General features: G+C 34.5%; 2 protein-coding genes across 3 annotated transcripts; one reads left to right on the forward strand and one right to left on the reverse strand.

Moving 5' to 3' along the window:
• Positions 1–467: 467 nt before the first annotated feature.
• Positions 468–9,157, forward strand: LOC115959742 (regulator of nonsense transcripts UPF3). 2 transcript variants are annotated; one of them, XM_031078272.1, is made up of 14 exons: positions 468–784; positions 2,106–2,212; positions 2,503–2,598; positions 2,686–2,787; positions 3,125–3,204; positions 4,499–4,597; positions 6,201–6,321; positions 6,910–6,995; positions 7,152–7,659; positions 7,814–7,906; positions 8,026–8,144; positions 8,245–8,297; positions 8,556–8,693; positions 8,784–9,157. In XM_031078272.1, exons 1-12 carry the CDS (start codon positions 645–647, stop codon positions 8,281–8,283), a joined length of 1,590 nt encoding a protein of 529 aa, XP_030934132.1. In that variant the 5' UTR covers positions 468–644; the 3' UTR covers positions 8,284–8,297; positions 8,556–8,693; positions 8,784–9,157. The 2 variants fall into 2 exon arrangements, with proteins under 2 accessions (XP_030934132.1, XP_030934133.1); XM_031078273.1 differs by having other exon boundaries at positions 2,689–2,787.
• A 669-nt stretch (positions 9,158–9,826) lies between these two features.
• On the reverse strand, positions 9,827–15,090 carry LOC115960556 (putative methylesterase 12, chloroplastic). Its single transcript, XM_031079498.1, has 5 exons — positions 14,403–15,090; positions 12,933–13,172; positions 12,704–12,847; positions 11,867–12,001; positions 9,827–10,345 (listed from the first exon to the last, which is right to left on the reverse strand). The coding sequence occupies exons 1-5, from the start codon at positions 14,646–14,648 to the stop codon at positions 10,073–10,075; spliced, it is 1,038 nt and encodes a 345-aa protein (XP_030935358.1). The 5' UTR covers positions 14,649–15,090; the 3' UTR covers positions 9,827–10,072.
• Positions 15,091–15,384: the final 294 nt, after the last annotated feature.

Raw genomic sequence — 15,384 nt, forward strand, 5'->3', positions numbered from 1 at the left:
CATAAATCTAAATATCTTAAATTTCATATACCACACTATTGGTTCATAAAATTTTCTAGTTGTCTCATAAAAAGCCACTCAATAAACGTTGAGATATCGACACATGACTTAATCATTTTCAATCAAATAAAGTTCAAACCTTAATTTTAATTATTATCATTTTGGTCATTCAACTACTTGATAAAAGTTCAATTTGGCCCCCCTATCTATAATATCAATTTCCTGATTCAATTTCATCAATCACCGTTCATTTTAAAATTAATAATTGAACAATCAAATGAAATTTGATCTATTAATTAAAGTACCAAATTAATAATTTGTTTCAAAAAACTTTAAAAATAAATAAATAAATAAATAAAAGGCAAAAAAAAATTTCATGGGCCTTCCCAGCTTATAGCCCAATTCAGGTCCACCCCAAGCCGAAATTGCCATCATTCTTTTCTTTCAGTCTCCTCATTCATACAACAACAAATCCAATCCCAATAAAATTCCCCAAAACTAACCAAACTTTTCTTTCTTTCCTCTCTCTTTCTATAGAAAGAGAAAGCAACCAAAACACAAACACACACACACACACACAGAAAAAAGAAAACAGAGAGAGAGAGAGAGAGAGAGAGAGAGAGAGAGATTTGGGGACGAAATCGATGAAAGAGCCATCGGAGAAGACGAAGGTGGTGGTACGGCACCTCCCTCCATCGCTCACGCACTCCGATCTCTCCGTCAACATCGACGAAAAATTCTCCGGCCGCTACAACTGGTTCTTTTTCCGTCCCGGAAAATACAGGTTTTCAATTTTTTTTTTATTAATTTTTTTTTCTATTTATCTCAACGCTCTGTTTCGTAGTACCTTGAATAAATAAACAAGGATTTGATTTATGTTTTTGTTTTTTTGTAATTTGTGCTTTAATGGTAGAATGTATTTGGTTATCGTTTTGAGGTAGCGATTTTTCTGAAAGTATTTATTAATTGCTTTTAAAGCAAGAAAAAACAGTTATAAATTGCCAAACGGAGCTTAAAAGTAAATTGAATTAGAGGTCTAGCTAAGGCTTTGTTTGGTAGAGGATAAAAATTAGAGAAAAATGGAACTGTTTTGAGTAATTGAAAAGCTCGGCGAATCTAGTTATTTGATAAGTTGATAGAAAACTTAGATTAGGCTCAATATGTAAAGTGTGTTTGGTTGCTTATTATTTAAAAAGAAAAAAAAAAGTACTTGAATTGAATTAAGGCTTTGTTTGGTGTGAGAGAAATTAGGGAAAAATCGAATTGATATTATGAGTAATGAGGTTTGTTGAAGATTGGTTTTTTAGAAATTGAAAATCTCCGCTTAGTTATAATTTGATAGCAAAATTAGGTCTGGTTCAATAGGTAAAGTTTGTTTGGTTGCTTATATAAAAAAATCCATCAAAAGTATAGTTCTTGTTGCAATACTTAATGTTAATGCAAATGGAGCATGTTTTGTAAGTTTATAATCCGTTTTGGACCTTTGGCGTTCATAGAGTTAATGAAATTTAGTTATAGCGTGTATTAAAATCAACATTTTCAATTGAGTTATTTCACATTTGATCTACCAAAGTTCGTGCAAATTTATAATTTGTCTTTTTTCTTTTTATAGGTAAATTTATAATTTGACTTTTAAAAAAAATATATTGTATGTGATTCATAGAATGAAACATAGATTGTTAGGTACTTCATTAATCAGGATTACAGAGTTGTTTTCAACCAGGAAGTCGTGTAGAGTTATGGTGTGTATTCAAAATGTTCTAGGTTTTTTGCGATGAAAAAAATGTGCATGCACATGTGGCATGACTAATCTGTTGAGGATCGATAGCCAATCCCAAAAAATTTGGGACTAAGGCTTTGTTGTTGTATGCACTGCATGGTTGCTGATAGAGTATTCAGGGACAATTAAAGAATCACATTGTTGCATATTAGATTAATTTTTACTTTCTGTGACTTAAAGAAACTAGAGAGACTACTTTTCTAAGCTCACTATAACTTAATGGGTTAATTGTTTATATTATTTTTATTTTCTTCTATTTTTAGGCACTTATCCATGGGTTAATGGTTTTTCTAACTTGAAGAATTTCTGTTAAAAAAATTTGCAGCCTGAAGAATCAGAGGTATTCTCGAGCCTACATAGACTTCAAGAGGCCTGAAGATGTTTTCGAGTTTGCAGAGTTTTTTGATGGACATGTTTTTGTTAATGAGAAGGGTAACTAATAATGACATGCCTTATTCTTTACATTACAAGTTCACAAACAGATGCGTTTTATGTTGTTGAAGTGGTTTGATTCAGTGAATATCATTGTATGAATTAATTAAAGTTAAGATTTGGGTTCCCTAGCTAGTTATGCTCTTGTATAAGCAATACTGTAATATTGTGTTTATATGATTGTGGGGAGACTTGATAATGGTAAAAACTGCAATGTCTATATCGTACTCATCTTACTTTAGAATCTATAGTATTTTTTGCAAAAGTTTAAACTGTGCCATTCATCTCAGGTGCTCAGTATAAGGTTTTAGTTGAATATGCTCCTTCACAGAAGGCCCCGAAGTCAACTACTAAGAAGGATGGTCGTGAAGGGACCATATATAAAGGTATTTGTTCAGTTTGCATTCGCTTTTACTTGGAATACCATTGTACTAGATTTTGTTATTAATACCTACCTTTTTCTTTTATGAAAGTAGATCCTGATTATCTAGAGTTCCTCAAAATTATTGCAAAGCCGGCTGAGCATCTACCTAGTGCAGAAATACAGTTGGAAAGAAAAGAAGCAGAGCAAGCTGGTTTGTAATTATTTTTAATGACTTTGCATGTTTGTGTGTGTGTATTAGTTAGATAATCTCATATTGGAATATAGACGTGTATAATTTTGGCCCATAACTTTGTTGCGCCCAAGCTCCCTTTATTTATTAATTTTTTAGGCCACCATGGTGCCTATTGCATGTAATGATTTGAGTTTCCTATTTTGATGCCACCCTGGTGCCACATAAGGTTGTGTCCAAATGTTGTGGAGTAAATTTGTGTGTTTGGTCATAACGAATAGTGGACACAACTAATTATTTGTGTTTAAGAGACATATTTTTCCTATAGATTTATGAGTTTCTCCATACTTATTTCTAGGTGCTGCAAAAGAAGCTCCTATTGTTACGCCACTTATGGAATATATTCGTCAGAAACGAGCCGTTGAGAGTGGAGTCCAGGTAATGTGTTATATATTTTCATATCTTCTCCTCATTACCTTGACTGTCTATCTTAAAGAAAGATATTCTTTTATTGCGGTTTAGTTCAACAGAGTTGTTTGTTACTGATTTTGTGATGTAATTAGATTATTTTTGTTGTTCTTTTATGACAATCTCTATCTTTGAAAAAAGAAGAAAAAGAAAGATTAAATACGTGGATGGTTAAATTTATAGGTGAATTAGACTATACTATCTTTAATTTATGTTAGACAAGTTTCTGATAAGCCCTCGCTTACTGAAAGCAATATTTTTTCCTCAAAAAAAAAAAAAATCTTTTAGGAACTTGGTGGTATGAAGAATATTACAAAATTTGAGAGATTTCCAAGGTCAGAGGTTCAAGCCTCCCTATTATGCAATTATGCAAGTATATGGGAAGCGGTCCCTCATTACATTATGTGGTGCCTATGGCGTGAATGAAATGCTAGAAGCTTTGAGGACCAAGAAAGAACTATTCCAGAACTGAAGATGTTTTTTCCTACTTCTCTTTTTGCTTGGCTGCCTTCTTTGGGTTTTTATTCTTTTTCTTCTCTTTTAGATTTCATTGATCATTGTACTCTACACCATGATTGATGGTCTCTAGTATACGTCCTGTATACATTGTGTTTTTTTTTTTTTCAATGAATTACTTTATTTATCAAAAAAAAATTATGAAAAATTTGAGAGATTTCCATTGAGATTGAGTACTTGTGTTTAATGTGGTACAACAAAAAGAAAAGAATATTACTATTTCTTGAGGTCTTGAGACTATTCTATTAATGTAAGCTATTTAGCATATACTTTTTATATCCATTGACTTTATTTTTCCTTATGAAAAGATTGTTTTAGAATGTCCTTTCATAATTTCTCTTCATTTGTAGTACATGGCAATTAATTGAAATGTAGTTTGTTTGTTCATTTTTCTAAAACCATATTGGATTGTCATAAGCCAGTTTGTGTGGCTCATTGGCTAGTTAGTTGGTGATTTAAAAGATCTAGTTTATATGTGAGTTATGTAGTGTAACTTTTGAAGATATTATTCTGCATTCATTGTAACCCCCCCCCCCCCCCCCTTTTTCTTTTTCTTGGCCTTTATATATAATAAATTAAGATCCTTTTTTTTAATATATATTAATAATGGAATATTTTTATTTTTGTATTAGGAGTGTATATATATATATATATATATAAAGATATAGGTATCCTTGTTATAAGGTAGATTTTATCATTTTGAATCTATGAGTTCATGTTTTGTATTGAATTTTGTGATCGTTGATAGGGTTCATCAGTTGGTGGCAAGATTAGGAGAAGAACTGGGGCTGCATCCACGAGCAAGCCTGGCTCATCTAATACCAAACGAAGCTCTGAGAAGAAAAAGGTTTGCCGCTCAATTATGTACTCAATTTTCTCATACTCTTGGCATGTTTGTGTGAGAAACGTAAAAATTCTCGATTAGATATTTTAACATTTTTTAATCACTCATGAAAGTGTTTCATTTTCCTACTTTTGACGTGTTTGTTACTTTCATCACTTCAAGTGCAACCAACTTGTCTGTATTGTTCCCAGTGTGTCAAAAATATAAGGATAAGCTGTATTTCTCATCCAAACTCTCATAGAAAATCATCATTCATATTGTGTGGCTGGGTGTGATCTTTTGTTTTTGGTGGAATATCTCTAGCTTAGCATATAGAGGGTTTATTTTTTTATTCCTATATATATACCAATGAATAATTGAAGTAGAACACTGGATTGTTATGCAATCTCCTTGTATCTCATCATTCATGCTGTGCTAATAAAAGTATTCTTTTATTGCTTGAAGCTGATTAAGAAAAGTTTGAGCCAGTATTCCATTTAAAGCCGGTACATCATCGTGAACTCTTGCGGTGATATTCCCCCCAAGGATCCTGCTCAAATTTCCCCCCCACTAGAATATTGTCCCTAATCTCGCCTGTATCTTAGGATGCTTACTTATGCAATCTTTGTTTTCCAGTAGCAGTACCAGTAAACTAGCTAGCTTGTGCATCCTTTCAACAGTGACAGAAGTTTAAGCATGCATTGTGTTTCACAGGCTCACAGCAGCATTGTTTTCAACATCTTGAGTACAGTCCTTTGATTATTTCCATTGCCTCCTATTCCTTAATTTAACTGCAAGGTTCTACAGACTCTCGGCAGAAACAAAAAAAAAAAATCCTCTTGTTTATCATTAGTCAAGTCTTCCTTTTGAGTCCCCATGTTGCATTCTGCTATCTTTCCTAAGCTCTTGTAGTGGAATTCATGCAGGTCAGACCTGAAGTGATGCTGGAAAGCTTCTTAAAATAGGAAACTGCATGCTTTTGACAGAAAATTATGATACACTAGGCGAAAGTTAGGAAATGAGTTGTAAGAGATGATGTGAAAATGGAAGATTTAAGTAAACAAGCAATAGCAAAATTGCAGAGGCCAAGATAAGGAAGAAGGAATAGATAGTCTATAGGTGTTGCATCCCATTAAAACTAAATGATCTGCTTTGATCATTACTTCTAGTAAAATAATGCTAATTTTTATCCCATTCTTATTTCTGATATGATATTATTTGGGTTATTTATTGGTAAATTTTATTTTTCTATTGTTTATGTTTTCTGTATACTTTTGAGCAGGGTGAAGTCTTCACTGGTTTAAGTAAGTTATCTCCAATTGTTAGGGTTGGAAGTTGCTTATCTTAATTGAAAGATTTAGCACAAATACATTCTGGACAAATCAATAATATCTCTATGTTTGATAATCTTATTGTTATCATTTACCCCCTTCTGTTTGGAACTTGTCTTTTAGTGATTTTCTTTTGGATAATGTCAGTTTCTAGCAGCTGTGTCGATTATTTCAATATTGTGGTTGCTGTCCTTATGTTTCCCAATGCTTTCGTGTTACTCTGTGCACATGCATTATCTTTGTTCTTGAACTGAAAGACATGGTTAATTTGCTCACTTTTTCTGTTTGATTGACAGTATATATTGAAGGAAAGTGCCAAGAATACCACTCAAAAGGACAAGTCAAATTTCATTGTAGTGGCTAGGCGAGAGGATCAAGCAACTACTTCAAGTGGAAAAGAAATATATGATGAGAGAGGTAAATTTTTCCTTTTCCTGCCAATAATGAATCTTTCTAAGCGTGAATTGTTCAGTTACAGTGTCATTTTTATCTGTTGCCAAATATATATATAATTTCTACTACCAACTTCAGTGCAAGACAATAGGCTGCACTAAACAAGTACCGAAAAAGACCTGCTTACATTCCTTTCAATGTTTTCCTGCTTTTATGGACATGCTAAGTGGTTACTGATGTGTTTGCCAAGCTACTGAATTTTTATAGATGCTGGTACTGGCTGTCATGGTAGTGGGCCAAGGGGGGCTATAGGCCACCTGGGTTTTCCTCTCTGTTTTTAGGTCCATTGTGATTTTACTTTATCATGTGTGTTTTTCGGAGTGTGTACGTTGGAGCATGTCTGGGGTGCAACCATTCATATTTATGCTTGTATATATCAAAAAGTGTATGTAGGTTGATTAATTAAAACTGGGAATAGGTTACCATTTTTCATTGGATGCAAACATGTGATGTTGCTGATATATTTCAGCAAAAAAAAAAAAAAAAAGAATATATATTTGTTTCTGTCATATTTCACATATGTTAACTGGATTTTGTCTCTCACCATTGAAGGTTCTGTTTCTGGAATCCCTGTGACTGCTGACTCTGTAAAGAAGAAGTATCTGCTTCTAAAAGGGAAAGACCGAGGAGTATCTAACGTAATGTTTTTCTCCTCTGTTCTTTATTTCTTTGTACTTTACTGGTCATCGCCATCATTTATGTTGTAAATTTCTTTTACAATTTCAAAATCTCGTTACTGATTGTCTTAATATTACATGTTTTAATTGTCCAATGTATTTTATGACACTTCTTAGGTTCCTGAGGGTTTGTTACAACAGGGTGTAACATTGCCGGCTGGTAATTCTCCATCTTCAACTGTGCCAAAAGAGAATCAGAGGCGGGAGGCTGGTGGGAGGTTGATTAGAAACGTACTTTTAAATAGTGATGCTCGTCATAGTCAATCTTCAACAGCAGTTCAGCCTCATCAGAAAATTCAAATCTTGAATTCAGAAAGTGGTAAGCGACCACCACGGCCAGTCAATGCACGCTTAGGGCCGAATGGTCTTGTAGCTAAAAATGAGACAAACTCCTTTGGTTCTGAAGGGGATACAAAAAGGACTGCAGATGATAAGTTTACGAAAAAGGACTTGCAAGGTTTGGGTAATGTCAGTGAGAAGCAAGAAAAACGTACAAGAAACAGGGATAGACCTGATCGTGGTGTTTGGACTCCTCTTCGCCGATCTGATGTTTCACATACGAGTGATGAGAACTTGTCATCCTCCATGTTGCATCCTACTCAATCACAATGTGATTCAGTTGAAGGTACTACTAATCTTAGTGCATGGATTTTTGAGTGCCATAAAATACTGGTGCTATGCTGGGGAACCATGACTCTAGTATCAAATCATTCATCACAAATGCAGCTGTTAGGACTTAAGCAGGGACCAGGAACTGACTGTTTGCCTTCGTTTTCCAGTTTCCCGTGGAGAAATGAAAGATATTTCTTATGGAAGTAGGAATGCAGAGGCTACAGCCACTATGAGTGGACGTAATAATTCTGTTGAGAATGGTTAGTTTTTTATTCAAGGACTGAAATGTGGTGTGAGCTGCTCTCTCTCTCTCTCCCCCTCCCCCACTTTTCTTTTTAAACTAATGCTATTCTGCTACCCAATGTTTGAATTTTCCTAGGATCCCAAAGACATTTTGGCCGTCGTGGAGCTGCCCACATAACGAAGGATGATGGCTCTGTTAATATGAGTGAGGGGAAATCTTCTAGAAGAGGTGTTAGTGGCCATAGTGCTCATGAGGTCTGCATAGTTTTTGCCAAATCAACTGTAACATAATCTTCTGTGTTACTTCACTTTATTTTGAGTTGTTAAGTTTCTCCCCTTGCCCTTGTCTTTACAGAAACAAGTTTGGGTGCAGAAGCCATCTTCAGGTTCTTAGAATACTAAAATTTGGTAAGTCTTTCCCTTTATTTGCCTTTTTTTTTTTTTTTTTTTTTTGGGGGGGGGGGTGGTTGGTGGTTTTTTCTTGCTCAAAAAGATTCTTCTTCTAATTATCTCAAATCTCAGAGAAACTCAGAAACCATGATCATAATTTCAAGAAATATGATCAACTGCACCATGATTTATAACTGTGTAAGATGCTTTATTTATGTCATGTAAACATTGATCATAGTTGTTGTAATGGTTTAGAAATTGATGGCTGTTAAACAGGTGTGTGGCATTCTGTAAGAGCAATAATTCATCATGTGTCCAAGGACCGTATCTGTTACCACAGGCTAAGGCCTCCATTGAAGACATCGTATAGACGACATTCCAGAAAGATGATTTTATGGTTTTGCCAATTGTAGGGTACGTGTATATATATGCCTTGAGATATTTAGCTGGAAAGTTTTTAGATGTGGAATGCATTCTGACAATAAGAAAATTCTTTGATTGTAGACCAATTATGCTTGTGGAAATTTCTTACGGTACAGGGACCTGATTTGCACCCCCAACGGGAAAAGTACAGGCATGCTCATTCAGAAAAATGCCGAGTTAACATATCCAAGTGACGCAATACCCAAGTTGGAGAAGGATTTGATTTCTTCACTATGTAATTTTCATTATTCTGACGCATATCTCAAAAGGAAAAGTAATAGTGTGTGGTATGAAAGACGAAAATTTGTGGTATTTTGACCCAGACGGTATGTCAGAACTGTCTTCACCTTAATGTATCATATGATGATAGTAACCAAAGAACTTGGATGGATTATGAAGGTGTTGTTTTGACTTATTTTGGTATGGAAATATGGCAAGCATGTTCTAATGTACAATTTGATTTTGCGGGTGATTTACAACCTATTTGCATCATCAGTCAAATGTCTGTGCAATTGTTCTGAAGTAAATTTGGAAAAAAAAAAAATGCTATGTTAATAATTTTTAATTGGAACTGTTCTGAAGTTATTTGGAAATCTAATATATATATATATATATATATATTCTCAAAATCATGTTTTCAAGACTTGAAATGGTGTTTTCATTTACTTAAGTTGCCACCATTTAATTTGAAACCTTGTTTTTAAAACAGGATTCTGAATGCCAGTTAAAGTAACTTTAAAACAATACTAATTTAAATGCCAATTATTAAAATAATATTATTTTGCACATTTTGCGTAAAGTTATAAGATGTGCTTAAGATTTTTTTTGATCATAGTCGGACTTAAGTATTTTCAATAACACATCTGATGGATACCGTTCAGATTTGTGAACTATTGACTGTGAGACGCATGCGCTGAAACCCAGCATTATGTAGATATTGAAGAGCATATATGCAGAGCTGGCATACATGTTTGCAGGATAGGAAAAATTGTTGAGCAGAGACCTTTTCCTTTTCGCTTGGGGCAAGAAAGGGAGACTGGCAATTCATCGAATATCATTCAATCGAGTAAAGCCCGGAGGCTCGTGAGTGATGGTCTCATTTTCACAAATTGCAGCCAAACCCATTTCGAACCACATTTAACATGACATTCCATTTGTGTCTGGAAAAATAAGCTAATACGTTTTTACCTCCATCCATATTTCAAAACGGTAAAAGCAGAATATAGCAATAAACAGGGCCCCTATGATCTACGTACAACAATGGCTTTCCAATTGTAAAGTCATGTAATTAATTAACTACTTTTGCATTTTGTAAGAAGTGGGGGGAAAAAAAAGAAAAAGAAGAAAAGAAACATTTCCTGATAATTAAGTTAAGGAATTTGCGCAATTTCAACCAAAATTTTGTGCAGTGATTGTGGCTTTGAGAAGAATGGGCAGTGGTCACTGCCTTTTATCTTGTAAACTCCTTCTGGTGGGTTTTCTCTCACTAGCTTCTCTTGAACATCTGGTGAAAGTGCACGATCATCCAGAGTCTGAATATAGTACCGCCGGCCTGTTCCATAGTTTTCAGGGGATAATGACAGCTTCTCCATGATAGGACCAAGTGGGGTGGGTCTCATGGAAACCATGGCCAATGCAACATCCTGGAGTGAATCACAGTCCATTGTGAAATTTATCTTGTATATCAGTAGGATATATTTAACTAAAAAGAGAAACAAAATAATGAAAATAGAAATTTCTCTTATGTGTGTTTGGTAGGGAATACTACCAATTGACTACCAAGTAAGAAAACCAATTTTTTTTTCTCTGACAAGAAATAATTACCAAGTAGGATCAAACATCATATACAACTTTCACTACTTTTCACAATATATAAGAAACACCTTGTCTAAAAGATTTAATAGATTGCACAATCCAGTATGAATATATGAGCCAAGACATATTCTCAGGTGAGTCCCTTGGATAAAAAAATTGCCGTAAATTTGTGTAAAAATTAAGCAGAGAATCATGTTGTCTTAATTGATATATTAGGGTAAATATAGAGTTGAAAAAAAAGAGGCACAAACAGAGGAAGAAAACAGTTCCAAGCAAATGCCTAGACAACTCACAAAGGAAAATGGACTCAGAAAATTAGCTTGTGAGAAGATTAAAAGCTTTTTGAGAAAAATGTTGTCTGAAATTGGCTCTGAATGAAACAAGCACTCAATTAAAATGAGACAGCCAACAACATATACTCATGGGCAAGACTTAAGAAAGGACATTCACTGGACTAGGTCTCCTAAGCTTTAAAAGTCAAGTAAATGGGATCAAAACAGGAAACAAGACATGAACTTAACAACATATCAAAGTGCACATAGAACTGATGAACAGAAGACACACATACGAATTTCAGAATAAAACAGTAAGTGGGAATATATTGAGAAAGATGCTGTCCAGATCATTTGCTAGGTTGCACATGTAGAAATGTGCTTCAAAGTGTTCTATGATCTTTGGTACCAACAAACCAATCAGTAGAAGAATAATTCAACTGTGCTTTGGACTACAAATAAATAAGTTTTCCGCAAAGAAAATTATTGAGAGGTCTATTCAGAATAACTAGGAAGTCAAGTAAATTTTCCTTAGAAAAACTCTAATGAATTCAGCCACTGGAGATTTGAGTAAAAACGACCATGCTATAGCTAAAAGAAGGGAAAAGAGTAGGACAAATGAAATAGTATACAACAGGTCAAAACAGGTTTCTAACCTTAAATTTTCATATACATCAGTTTTGAAATGATAAAGCAGAAATCACATCTACAAAACAATGTGGATGATAATTTATTTTAAAAAAAATTTATAATGAGAAGTTGGGCCTTGGTGCACTAGCAAGTGCCTTTCACCAAAAGCGATAGGTGGCGGGTCCTAGAATCAGCCTCAAAAAAGAAAAAAAGAAAAAAAGAAGGGGGTAAGGCTGAATATCATGACCTCTCTTAGGCCCCACAAAAGTGTAAGCTTTGTGCATCGGGTACGACCTTTTAAAAAAACATACATACATACATACATACATATATATATCTAGTGTGTGTGTGTGTGAGAGAGAGAGAGAGAGAGAGAGAGAGAGAGAGAGAGAGAGAGAGAGAGATTGAAGATCTTGGATGAAATGATATGTTTGAATTGTACCATACCTTCGTTGGGGACTGATTGAAATATAACCCTTTCATTTGCTCTTTCTCAAACATGAATCCCGTAGGAGGTTTGTCTTTTCCATTTCCATGAATTAAAAACTTTGATTCTTTCATAAAAAGTTCTGCAGAACCAAGCTGTAATACAAATATCTTATGTTAGAGCAATGATACCTGCCTGAAAGAACTGCAACACATAGCTCAGAGACATAAACTGCCTTGACCTTTTTTTTTTAGGATGTTGAGAGGGATGGGGTGGGGGGGAATCCTTTAGACATAGTTTTATTTCTTGCAGTCAACAGTTATGGTATAAACTGAGCCCATGACTCCACTGCTCACTTTCCAATCCCATGCCAGCACCACCAAGTGGCAAGGTGGAACTCCTAAGACCTCCTCCAAGGGGTAGGGATTTCATTTCATTTCTTAACCAAATCAATTTGAGTGGATGAAAACATCACATCTCACAATAATAGGAAAAGATGGAACTGTATTGTGTTATAAGAAGAAAGACACAATTATTGCCTTATAGCTGTTCAACATAGGTTACACAAAAAATGTGCTTGCATGTATACATATATATACTTAAACATGCATGTATACAAACACTGTTGACACGACTTGAATTGGGTGTGAGGGTGCATAGGAAATCATGGAACAAATAATTATAATCCTTTAACAACATTAATAATGAATTCAGTTGACAGAACTCATATTAGTTATATGGGATCCTAAGTGGTGGCATAATTTTGATTCATCATAGTTTCCTTACAGGACCAACAATTCTTCATAGTTCTGTTTTTTACCACTAAACATAATATGTTAATTATATTGATTACATACCTCTTCAGCAAAGACATCAAAAGGCCTCTGGCCATTAGATACCATTGTAGCGCAAATGAAAATTGCTTTTGATATCTTCTGCGGAAAATGTTCCAATGCATAAGAAATACATGCACCACCACTACTATGACCAACCAGAATGACCTGCAAAAGGACCACATAGATCCTTAAATACGGAGAAACAAAAGCCAGCAAAGTGCTTCAAGATGATAAAATTATGTATAGTCACCTTCTCATCCTCGGAAAGCTCTTGTAGATAATCAATCAATGGCTTTGAATACTCTGCCAATGTGGCAACACAATTTGTATCAGTTAGATCAATACCAGAACCCGTGAGATCCAAGGCAGTAGGAAGCAATCCTGATTCCTCCAGCAGAGAAATAGTTTTATACCAACACCATGCTCCAAAGCCTTCTCCATTTATAAGAATAAATTTTTTTGTTTGAATGTTCCCTAGGATTTCTGGCACCTGTAAAAGATATGAAATACAATTAAATATAGCTTCATGTTAACCTGTTTGCGGCAAGAGAGAGGGAAAAAAAGGAGGGGGTGTATAAGCAACAAAAAAAGGAAAGTGAGGAGCTCTTGTATAAAAACCTGAATGATGCAAAGGTTCAGCATTTTAAATTAGAAAAAAAATGGTGATAATGACCAAGTTTTGTTCCATAAGACACAGACCCAGTCAAGGTCAAGATTAACAACATTCAAGAAGAAAACACATATATTAAGCGCACTTTCAAAAAGATAGTTATTCTATGATACACCAACAGCAAAAGGGGACCCAAATCAAAGCAAATAGATGAAAGTATGACCACGACTCATGGCAATTCCACCATCTTTTGCCATAATGTTCACAAAAAAAGTCCGGTTTAACATATATTGCAAAGTTTATCAGCTCCAGAGACAAATCTAAATCCTGCTTTGCCCTCTAAAAACAGCTTTTTAATATCACTGTTACAGAACTTTCAAATTGGATGATTGGAATCACGATTATACATAGGATGATTAGAAGAAACTTCAAGTTCAAGATTTATAACATCTCAACCACAATTTCCACTTCCCTCCACAGCTTTGGCACAGTTCCTATTCCTTGTGCCATTAATAAAATTTAGATGCATAAAAAAAGTGAATTGCTAATCACTTTACCAAGTTTCATGGACCACCATCTCCATCCTAATTGCCATGTCACAATCCAATTAAAATACTACAAAACTCAGTGTGTACGAGAACTCAATCCTTAATAAAGCAAGCATGGATCATAACAAAAAGTGAGTCTTGGAACATCACTTTTCTTCTGGGAGTAAACATAAGTGTATTAAAGCTAAAAAAGACTGCCTTGGTATTAAAAAATTGCTACTCATACTTTTCCAGATGCACTTTTTAATTATTCCAGTGAATAATAGATCAAGTTCTTTCTTTTCTTCCACCTTTTCCCAACAATACACACAGCTTTTCCTACTTGGACCATTGACTGCTGCAATTTCAAGGCACAATTAAGCACTTTTTCACTTTAACCTATAGCTTACAGATCTTAATCATGAAACCCACTTTTCTTCACGGATGCAATCATCAAAAACTGTAACTAACAGAATGATTACACACAAAAACACATAGACAGACAAAAAAAAAAATAATAGAAAAAGAAAAAGAGCAAAATCAGTTCTTTCTTTTTTATGCTTCAATCAAATTAAAGTCCTACCTGCTTTCCATTTGAGAATGATTCATCACCAAGATTGCGTCTCTTACTGGTGGACCCGATTCTCCTTGACATGGATCCCTCAAACCTCTGAGACAACTGGTGCTGATGAAGAGCCATGGACAAGGCTTGCTTGTGCAAGAACTCCTCCTCAGCCAATAGTTTCCTCTGAGACCTGCCAATTCTTTTGCTTCTGGATCCATTTTCTTTCACATCCTTCTTTGCCATGCAAATAAAACGATTACCCATTATCCAAAACTTGTTTCAGACAAAACCCAGAAAAGTTTTTAGCCAATTTTGACCAAAGTGTCAGAAAGTCACAAACTGTGCCTGGAAAATGGGGTGTTTTTTAACATTTGTATGCTCGTTGCTCACTCTGTTGTGCCAAAGATGAGAGTTGTTGAGAGAGAGGTAGAGAGTAGGTAAAAGGGAGAGAGAGAAAACTAGAAAGAAACAAGTGCTAGTTTTAAATGCAAAAGAAAAAGAATAAATAGAAATTCTAGTAGTAATAACAGACTGTGATTGTGAACAACCAAAGCCAACTGATTTTGAGGACCTTATTTAATGCTTAGATTCAAAGTTTCAACGGTTGTGGAAGACTTTCAATTCTCTCTCTCTCTCTCTCTCTCACACACACACACACACACACACAGAGACAAGTCTTCAAGTCTGTATGTAGTTCTGTCTCTCTGTTGTTTTACTGCTGGTGTTTGAGGATATATAACTGATGTCAACTCGAAAAAAAAAAACCGAATAGAGTTCGTGGGGTACTTGGGAGAAATTGTTTAGGACAGTTTTTTATTTTTATTTTTCATTTGAGGGATAAAATACAAACGAGCTATGTTTATTAAAAGCTTCTATATTTGTTTATGAAATTTGTTTAGAAATTTTTTATTAAAAAAAAAGATTTTTTTTTATACCTTTTTATATTTCTTATAAGTATAGCATTAAAATTTTCTTATAACTGTCTATTATTAAATGACAT

Source organism: Quercus lobata, chromosome 9, assembly GCF_001633185.2.
Source record: "Quercus lobata isolate SW786 chromosome 9, ValleyOak3.0 Primary Assembly, whole genome shotgun sequence".
Classification (NCBI taxonomy): domain Eukaryota; kingdom Viridiplantae; phylum Streptophyta; class Magnoliopsida; order Fagales; family Fagaceae; genus Quercus; species Quercus lobata.

Excerpts from the sequence above, each read along its gene's own strand:
- LOC115959742 (XM_031078272.1), top strand. The coding sequence starts at position 645 with ATGAAAGAGCCATCGGAGAAGACGAAGGTGGTGGTACGGCACCTCCCT. Across the intron at positions 785-2,105 it reads TTCCGTCCCGGAAAATACAG|CCTGAAGAATCAGAGGTATT; the intron begins GTTTTCAATTTT and ends AAAAATTTGCAG. Across the intron at positions 3,205-4,498 it reads CCGTTGAGAGTGGAGTCCAG|GGTTCATCAGTTGGTGGCAA; the intron begins GTAATGTGTTAT and ends GATCGTTGATAG.
- LOC115960556 (XM_031079498.1), bottom strand. The coding sequence starts at position 14,648 with ATGGGTAATCGTTTTATTTGCATGGCAAAGAAGGATGTGAAAGAAAAT. Across the intron at positions 13,173-14,402 it reads CATTCTCAAATGGAAAGCAG|GTGCCAGAAATCCTAGGGAA; the intron begins GTAGGACTTTAA and ends TATCTTTTACAG. Across the intron at positions 10,346-11,866 it reads TCAATCAGTCCCCAACGAAG|GATGTTGCATTGGCCATGGT; the intron begins GTATGGTACAAT and ends GATTCACTCCAG.